Source organism: Pseudonaja textilis, chromosome Z (genome assembly GCF_049901715.1).
Source record: "Pseudonaja textilis isolate UNSWEBS1 chromosome Z, rPseTex1.2, whole genome shotgun sequence".
Classification (NCBI taxonomy): Eukaryota; Metazoa; Chordata; class Lepidosauria; order Squamata; family Elapidae; genus Pseudonaja; species Pseudonaja textilis.
Genome location: NC_142008.1, coordinates 82,268,577 through 82,278,786, shown reverse-complemented (window position 1 = coordinate 82,278,786; position 10,210 = coordinate 82,268,577). Strand labels below are relative to the sequence as shown.

At 39.4% G+C, this 10,210-nt stretch overlaps 1 protein-coding gene across 1 annotated transcript in view; it reads left to right on the top strand.

Moving 5' to 3' along the window:
- LOC113448802 (uncharacterized) overlaps nucleotides 1-8,495 on the top strand; it is a 17,956-nt gene extending 9,461 nt beyond the window's left edge. The window contains 3 exon segments of the mRNA XM_087917182.1: nucleotides 2,084-4,549; nucleotides 4,724-6,081; nucleotides 8,378-8,495. Coding sequence (XP_087773308.1) covers nucleotides 2,084-4,549; nucleotides 4,724-6,081; nucleotides 8,378-8,495 — 3,942 coding nt within the window.
- Nucleotides 8,496-10,210: the final 1,715 nt, after the last annotated feature.

Here is a 10,210-nt window from a genome sequence, read left to right as displayed (position 1 = left end):
GATGATCTGTCTGCACCACGAAAGGCCTCACTGGATCTGGATGCTTCAGGATAGGGTCCGAGGTGAAGGTGGCTTTTACAGCATAAAAGGTATCCTGCTTCACCTTTTATTTTTTATTTTTGTTTTATTTGGTTTGTCAATTGCTTACAAGATAATAGGTATAAGGCACGCTGGTGCACTTATGCACGCCATAATTATGCACACCTTATTAATTATTAATTATACCATAATTATTAATTAATTGTTAATTATATTAATTACAATTATTAAAATATATCGATTATTAATTATGCCATCATTATTAATGTATTAATTATATTAATTATTAATTATGCCATCATTATTGATTTATTAATTATTAATTGTATTAATTATTAAATATATTAATTATTAATTATGCCATAATTATGCACACCTTGCCCCAGTGGACTTTCACCCCCCTTCCAAAACACATTACATGAACCTGTGATTGTACTTCATAAAACACAGAAGCCATTGTACACCCTTCACCCAGCGTAGGGGCTGCCACACGGCTGCAGCACCTCCAGTTTTGCGACGTTCATTGCTAAGCTCTTAGGGGAGATATGATGGCTGAGGCATTCAATGGTTGTTTTTGCAAAGTGCCATTTCGAAGTGTACATCAAAACAAACAAATGTCCCCAACAAGTATACCTTCCCCCAGCGACTGGTTATATCAATTACCCTTCTCCAGCTATTCCTTGAAAGGAGGGACAAGACTGTTTCCTCACATCAGCCTTGATGACCTTCTCTGCGCCACTCTCCACTCTGCTCTCCTCACCCATGGATTGGGTGGGGAAGTGATCTGTTCCTTGTTGGAAGTGATCTGGAGCCTGTCATTCTCTGCCGGTTCTCTGCAGCTGCTCTTCTCCTGCAAGCAGCGCTCTATGCAGTCAACTGTCCCCGCTCCCTGCCAAATGGCTAGACAGCCCTGGGACTGCCTCATCTTCAGCCCTTGGACTCTGCACTCATTTGGAGAGGATCTTGTCTTCCACATTGTATGGTCCCAGTTCCAATGCCACCTCCTCCTCCTAATCAGGATCTAATGAAGCCATGTCAATTGCTGTTTGTTGTTAATGATTCTTTTCTCGCATGAGTTTTAGATTTTTAAAATGTGTTTCTTATTTTAATATTGCAGGATGTCCAGAATCATTTATTTGAGATAGGCTCTTATATAAAATTATGAAATATAAACACACATACATGCATACACACACAAAAATACATACATACGGAGGGCGGAGCTGGCGGAGCGGGCGTCGCGGCGGTATAGCATGCAATCTTTAAGCTCTAAGATCGCTGCTGATATCTCCATTGCAGGACGGTCCCAGTGGACCTAAACCATCCCGTAGAGATGGTTACAGAGGAGGGCACATCCTGTTGATCCAAGGAACATCACAAAGTCCCTGGTAGATCCAGGAGAAGCTCTTTTTTCCCACAGCGGAGAGGCAGCCATAATGAAAATTAGAATATCTTGTATAAAATGATGAAAAAATATTTTAGTCAAATGAATGTTTAATAATTGATATTACATAAGCACAAGCTATATTGATAAGGTGAGAATTTATATAACTTGTGAGTAATGGTAAAAGAAAAAGGATAGCACAAAAGATTGTAACCAACTGACACACTGTATGTATATAATTGAAAGAGGGTTTTATGTTTTTATGTTTTGTTTATATGTTTGTTGTAAAAAATAAAAACTTTGTTTTTAAAAAAATGCATATATACCTTGGCATCATCCAAAGAAGGTAAGAAATTATAGTTTGGCATTATCACAAAGAGTTTCCTGAGAAAAATTAGACCGAATCAAACCGAATTAAGAACTAGCATACACAAATACTAGATTTCTACTTATTAATGTGAATTAGCAGTTCAGTGCAGCTAGAACAAAACAATCCTATTTATTTAATTTAATGTTCCTTCCCCTCGGGTAGCCCTGTAAAAACTCAAGCAGTACATAGTAATCCAGATTTTTGACTATTACAAGCAAAAAATAATTTTTTTCAACTCCAAAAGATAACTTTAACTTTCAATGCAAGATAACCATGCTTTCTCCAAATAGGAGGAAGATGATTTGTATATTGAAGCTGAGGTACAGACATCTAATGTGGAAATTCCAGAAGGAAACAGATGGCGGTGGTCACGACTACATAAAGAAGTTGAGTTGCAAACTTCCGTTATTTCAGTACCCATTGTAGAAGCAGAGTCATCATCTGAGGCTGATGTTCAGATCCAGAGTTCATTTTCAAGCATACCTACAGAAGCTAATGCTCATGAACAAACTTCATTTGTCTCCCTGCGGAGCCCAACCCCAGTTGATACTGATGCCCAAATCCAAAGTTCATTTGCAGAATTAAGAAGACTCTGTGAGGCTGAAGCTCATGTGCAAAGATTGCTGCATTCTTTAGCAGAAGAAAATAAAGCCCAGGTGCAAACATCTTTTTTGTCATTACATGGAGAAATGGAAGCTCAGGTGCAAACTTCGCTGATAGCATTACCTGAAGAAAAGGAGGCCCAGGTGCAAACATCACTACTGTCTTTACCTGATGAAAAGGAGACCCAGGTGCAAACATCACTGCTGTCTTTACCTGAAGAAAACGAGGCCCAGGTGCAAACATCACTGCTGTCTTTACCTGAAGAAAAGGAGGCCCAGGTGCAAACATCACTGCTGTCATTACCTGAAATAATGGAGGCTCAGGTGCAAACCTCACTATTGTCACTACCTGAAGAAAAGGAAGTTGAGGTGCAAACCTCATTTACTTCTTTATCAGATAAGGAGCCTGAAGAATTTTTGACAGAGTATATTCAGACCCAACCTTTGTATCGAGAATTGTTAGAGAAGATTGCATCTTTGCCAATATTAGTTGAGGCTAAAGTGCAGACTTCACCTACTGATTTCTGCATTCCTTCACAGACAGACATGCAAGTACAGACTTCATTTTCAGACTATATGTTAGAAAAGAAGGATGTATCCTCTATTGAGAAGGAGCACCAGAGTAAGTTGTCATTTCCCCAGCCATTACTGGTGAAACCAAGCAACTTATACCCGGCATATATTAATGCTGAAGTACAGACTTTACCTGTGGAGGCACCTCCTGGGAATGATTGGCGTGCTGCTCGGTTGAATGCTGAAGCCCAGGTTCAGACCTCATTTACTTCAGTAATAGAGTCACCATCAGAGCTTGAATTAGAAAAAGAAGAGTGGGGAGCTCCGTTGCTCAATGAAAAGAAATCTCTCCCATTTCAATTGACTGAAACTTCTGCACAAACATCTGACACTTTGATTCGGCAGTGGGACAAGTGGCGTTTATTACATCCACAAGCTAGTGCACAGGTCCAAACCTCAGCTGTTGAATTGTTAAAGAAGCTTTCTTTACTATCACAGATTGAGACCATGGAATCACTTTCTGATGCTGAATTTCTAAAGGAAATTTCTTCACTATCAGTGGCGGAACCCCTGTTGCAAAAGTCAAGTCATGAGTTAATGCGGAAGGCTTCCTCTTGGTCAGATATTGAAACCCAAAACAGAATTTTCAGTGATGAGCATTTGGAGAAGCGTCCCTTGTCAGCACAAGAGTTATCAACCTCAGAATATGAATCTACAACACCATTTTCTTCTTCATCATTCAAAAAAGAAGCTCAAGTGCAAACATCTGATTTAGAACTAATAAAAAAGCTCTCTTCTTTGTCACAGACCAGACTCCAGGAGCAGGACTCCTCTTTGTCCTTGATTGAGGCTGAGAATGAAAACCAAGAGATAACAGAAGGAAAGGAGTACCTTATTACCCCACAAGTAATAGAAGCTCAGATCCGCAAGTGGTATCAGGAGCTTCCAGACGTTCAGACATCAGCTTCTCAGACTCCTCTCCCAAAAGACCATCTTTGGTCTCCAGCAGTTGACAGTGAGGTACAAACATCATATGTTGAAATACCATTTGGAAATAGGTGGCGGGAATCACGCCTGCAGGCTGAAACTGAAGCTCAGACTGCAGGACTTGAATTAACTACAGAAGAAATAGAATCTCTTTTTCCAAAACAATTGGAATCTCGGAGACAACCCTCCTTGCTTGAAATATGGCAAGCAAGAGACTTGGCTGATGCCAAGATGCATACTTCAGTATCAGACTTACCCAAAACAGTAGAACTTCCTCCTCCATTAGTAGTTGATAGTGAGGCACAAACATCACTGTTAGACATCTGGAAAGTAAAAGAACAAATGGATGCTCAAGTGCAAACTTCTGCAAGTGAATTGTCAAAGCAAGGAATTACATCTTCTGCAGAACAGGTAGACAATTCAGCTCAGACTTCTTTTATTGATATATGGAAAGCCAAAGAATTGGTTAACATGCAGCAGCAGACATCTGACACTAAGTTAGAGGAGGCAAAAATGGAGCATTCTCACCAGTTGAAAGCTGATTTTGAAATGCAGACATCTTTAACAGATATATGGAGGAAAAAAGAACAACTGGACACCCAAGCACAAACTTCCTTTATTGATATACTAGAGGGAAAGGAAGAACCGTCTCTGGTCTCTCAGACTGGTGATGCTCAAGTGCAAACATCAGATATTGATATTCCTTCAGATTTGTATGTTGACTTTCAGCAGGAGACTTCACTTAAACTAGAAGAGCCAGGCCTACCATCACAAATGGATATCCTGCCACAAGCCTCTCTACTTGACCTATGGAAAGCAAAAGAAGAGCCTCATCTAGTGTCACAGATGGATGCTCAGATGCAGACCTCAGATACTAAGGTGCCTCAGGAGGATTTGTGGCATCCATCTCATAGGTATGCTGATTTTCAGCAACAAACTTCACTTGAACTAGAAGAGGCAAAAACTGAAGCACCACAAATGGACACCCAAATACAAACCTCTCTCCTTGACATATGGAAAACAAAGGAACTGAATCATGCACAACAGCAAACATCTTGGATTGATTTGCCAGGATCCACAGAAAAAATTTCTTTCCCCTCTGAATCTGAGATTGAAGTTCACCCATCCCTGGTTGTAGAGGCAGAACCTCTTCCTCCAGGTCAAGTCACTACCCAGGTGCAAACCTCCTCCCTCGATATATGGAAGACAAAAAATCTAACAGATACTGAAATTCAAACTTCCCTATCCTATTTGACACCAACTACTGAGGTATTTCCTGTCTCACAACAGATTGAAAGCTCAAAGCAATCATCTACTCCTGAAATATTGAGAGTGACAGAGCCAATGGAAGAACAAATAAAAACCTGTATGACTGAATCTCCAGATATCAGTGCTCAAATATTCCTGCCTGATATGCATGCTCCAGAGGACCTTCCTAATGCCCAGAAACAATTTCCTGAGAGCCCTCTACTAAGCTCCCCATCATTCATAGATGAATCATCCACCCAATTACATATGGATGCATCTCATGCTCTTTCACACACAGAGGTGTCTTCTCCTCTATTGCATATGGAGGTACCTCTTGCTACATCATACATGGAGGTATCTCCGGCTCTTTTACACACAGACGTATCTCCTGCACCTTTGAGCATTGAAGAGTTTCCTACTGTGTCACACATAACTGAGTCTCCCTTTCTTCCATGCGTAGCAGAGTCTCGGGTTCCATCACAAATTTCCAGTCCAAGGAGACCGTCAACTCCTGCATCAGGATTCACAAAAACTGAGACTTTCCGCCTAGAACACAGTAGGGCTCTGGTGCAAAAATCATTGCTTGAGTTATGGACCATGAGAGAGGAAGCAGTGCTCCAAATGCAAAGTACCAATTTTGGCCTGTCCTTTGAGGAAGATTTGAGATTATTTCCAAAGTTAGTAGAGAGTCCAATGAAATGTGCAGATGTTAAAATACAAGATAGGGAAAAATTAGATCAAATTTCCAGAGTGGAAAGGAAACCAAAAACTCCTCTATTTACTGAAGCTCAAGTTCAGACCTCATATGTTGAGATACCACGAGGAAAGAAATGGCGTTCATCTCGCATATGTACAGAGGCACAGGTGCAAACCTCTTCACATGAAATCCATGTGAAAAACAGGATTCCACCTATATGTGATCATATAGCAGCTAAAAGGTAAGGAAAGGGGGACTGTTCTACTACAGCTTTATGCCATACATTATATTTTTTTACCTTTTTCTAGGACTAACAGATAAATAGATGAACATAAGCTGTAGTGTAGCTTGATTAAGTTATTTGAGACTGCAGATAAAGGATTTAATGTTAAGGGCTCCCTTGTAAAAATTACTCTCAGTGCACATCAAGCTAAAGATAAATATTTTAGATATACTTTCTTCTGACATTTTTGTTTTGAATGTGCAGACAATTTTATATAAGATGTAGAAGACTATATAGACCATATATTGGACTATATATGGCATTGGATTTTCCTTCATTGTGCTTTGACTTTAGAGAAATTAAGGAGTTTGGAACTGGGGAGGAAAGCAGAGTATTATACCTGTATTTGAAAACCTCATCACTCAATTAAGGACCACATTCGGTGATCCAGAATTCTTTCCTATCCACCAAAACCATAGAGAGTCAGGTGCACTGAAGGCATCAGACTAGAAACCGGGAAACTGTACTCTCTAGTTCCACCTTAAGCACATGGGGCCAGCTGAGTGACCTTTGCTCAGTCACTCTCTCTCTCAGTCTTAGGAAGGAAGTAATGGCAAGCCACTTCTGAAAAAACTTGCCAAAAATACTGCAGGAGCTTGTCCAGGCAGTCTCCAAGAATAGGACTTGACTGAAGACAATTTTATATAAACTGTAGAAGAATATATACATTTTATATGGCATTTGATTCCCCCCACCCCACCCCGGCGCCCATTCAGTCAAGTCCTATTCTTGGAGACTTCCTGGACAAGCTCCTGTGCCTAAGGTAGAACTAGAGAGTACAGTTTCCCGGTTTCTAGTCTGATGCCTTCAGTACACCCAACTCTCGATGGTCTTGGTGGATAGGAAAGAATTCTGGATCACTTAATGTAGCCCTTAATTGAGTGAGGAGTTTTCCAAATACAGGTCTAATACTCTACTTTCCTACTCAGTTTCAAACTCCTTAATTTCTCTGAAGTCAAAGCACATTGAGGAAAAACACATATCCCTTTATCTTCTGGAGAAAAATAATAATCTTCCCAGTAACTCTGTATTACTATGCGGTTGGGATACCATTTGTCTTCAGAAGTCTCATGAGAAAGTTGCTGACCACTGTCAGCTGTTAAGTAGATTGTATGATCCCCGATTCCCTTTTCTGCAGTCTTAATTTATACAACCAAGTATCATATTCAAATGTTGATCAATGCTACATGTTGATATAACAAAAAAATACTGTGAAAAATTCCTGTGAGGTTTTCTCCATTCATATGTTAGAGCTGATCCAACATTTCATAATTCATAGTTACTAGATCAGAATAATGGATAATTTGGAATTTAATTCAGGTCTTTCTGGCCACAGTCTAGTATTCATTAATTCTATGGGCTATTTAATAAGTCTGCTGAATTATTTTTGAAGAAATTCAATTATCTCAATAATGAAGGATACTAAAAATGCTAAGAAAGCATATTCTAGTTTTAATTATTGATATGTTTTTTTAAGCTAAAGCAATAGAATAATATTTATACCTAACTAAATATGCAATATGGAATCCATTGATGCAAGTTAAACAACATAATAAACTGGATACACTTTTGTGGCTCTTTAAGCCATTAAAGTTAATATATTCTGTACTTATTTTTATTTATTAAATTTATACACCACCCTTCTCATTTAAATGAACAGTTTACAACATTAATAACACAAATTAATTATAGCACAAATAGCACAAGTAACACAAGTAACTGTCAAGTTGTGGAAATCAGGAGATTCAGGCAGTTTAAATGAGAATAAAGATTTTTTGCAAGCTTAAGCTGTCTATAAGTCTCTGATATGGTCAAAGGAAATGAGCATAAGAAGGTGAGCCAGACTTAGATCTCTTGTGGGGGTGCAGGACCTCAGGAGTTATGGTCATCTCCTACAGTAACATTACAACAGTTACTTGTGTTACTATTTGATACTCATTTCAGAGGGATCCAAGAACAATAATGTAATCTATACTCAGACTAATAATTTATTCTTAAGAGTTCCAAGCAGTATGATAAATCAGATGCTTACATTATATGTAGGAAAGTTTTGTTCAGAAACAGGTTTGTTGAGTGAGGTGATGTTTCAAAACAGACAAAACTTGTTTGATTGAAGATAAGAAATGAACATAGAATAGAGGAAAATAGATTCACTCTAATCTAATTTTAGATTTACTGTGCAGTGTTTTTTTCATTCTAAGACATGAGGGGGACTAAACATTTTCTTTTTTTTCCCCCATTTCTGGAACAGCAGGGTACCTAAAGGACCAAAGCGAGCAGCACCACTGTCTGTGCACTTACACATAAAGATGGCTCCAAAGCATTGACCTAACAGTGAAAAAAATAGTGAATACTTGAATTTAAAGAAATAAAATATTACAAAATACCACAAACATAAGCAGTGATTATGTCTGTAGGTGTGAGATTATACCAAAAATAAAACAACAGACTGTGATAATCAGAATCCAGGATTTATTGATATTGCAATATCGGCCCCCTTTAGCATTCAGACTGCAGTGTGAGAGAAAGGAGACACCCCTATCCAGTAAATACAACCTTATATTGGATTATCACAGTTAAATGATTACATAACACTTCCTGTTTTTCACACACAGCAGTTACAGAGAATCTCATAGGAAAGTTCTGGGTATTTTTCATAAACCCCCCCCCCATGCATCCCTGGAAATTCTCAATTTTCTTCACTTCACCACTTATCCTCCACATCAGCCTTCACCTTCAGCGACCATTTTCAGTGACCAGAACTGTCTCCTGGTTAAATTAAGGGTTTTTAGGAATCTAAAGTGGCCAGCTAGCCTGGAGTCATGGCTGTGTTGTAGGACTTGGAGCATCAGGCTGGCAGAGATATATAATTTGGACCCTTTCCAGGCTAGTATATCCCTTAGGGTCAGGGTGTTCTTGTCACCAAACCACTGGTCAGCTGGGAAGGCAGAATTCAGTGCTGATATAATTTAATTTCCATCCTGGCATTTAGCTTGGCCTCTGGTGGTGATCAGAGGTTTTTGTGATTTGGCCATCCATTTACTCAGAGCCAAGCTGCACTAAAGGCCTCCAATAAAGGAACACAATGTTGCCAGCCAATCAAGACACAAAAAGAGCCACAAAACAGACAGAAGATATTAGAAACACCAATCAAGCAGAACACAGCAAACTCCAAGACCAATAAATAGACCAAGACTCCCAACCAATCAGGATGAAGAAAAAAACATTCTGGCACAGCATAGGCTAGCACCAAATTTAAAACAGAAATGGCTGTGAAAGTCTGACTCACAGACAAACACAATACAGAAGCCTGATGATGGCAGATGAGATTCTGCCAAAACGTTGCTACAACTTTAAAAGCACAACTACAATGACGTGGGAAAATACCCGAACAACGCTGAATACCATACACACACACACACACACATATATATGTGTATGTGTATGTGTATATGTATATGTATGTATGTATATATATATGTTGTGATTCCGGCACCAGCTACAGGTTTTTTGAATGAAAGCTCCAGCGAGGAGGACTTGTATGAATCAGCAAGTATTAGTGATTGCAATGATGAGGAGGAGGCGAATATTACAAGGGAGCTCACATTTGATTTGCAGGACCGGCCTGAACCTTCAACCTCCTCGGCTTCTCAATCAGGTTATCAGCCGGGAACGGTTGTTAATGAGGAACTTATGGAGTCTTCAGGTGAAAGTAATAATTTAGATAATCGCTGGGTGGATGTCAGAAGCAGGCGTCTCCTTACGAGAAGAAACCAACGGGAGCACAGGAGGAGGGCAGATCAGTAATTAGCCTAATTAGTTGCTGCTCAATAAAAGAAAGAGAATGACTCTGCATTCTGTCGGGAACAAATTGTCTGCAAGGAGAGCTGAAGACTTTGACTTGGAGGATTTGGGTCTGAAGTATTTTTGTTGGAATTGAATTTGTTGGAACTATTATTTTGGATTGTTTTGTGGAGGCTGGCCACAGCTGTGATCGGTGGAGACTCCTGGTTGCTGCCTTTGTTTGCGAGGACTGCTACTTTCAGCCTTATCTGTTTATTTTTGAAGGTGGGACATAACATATATA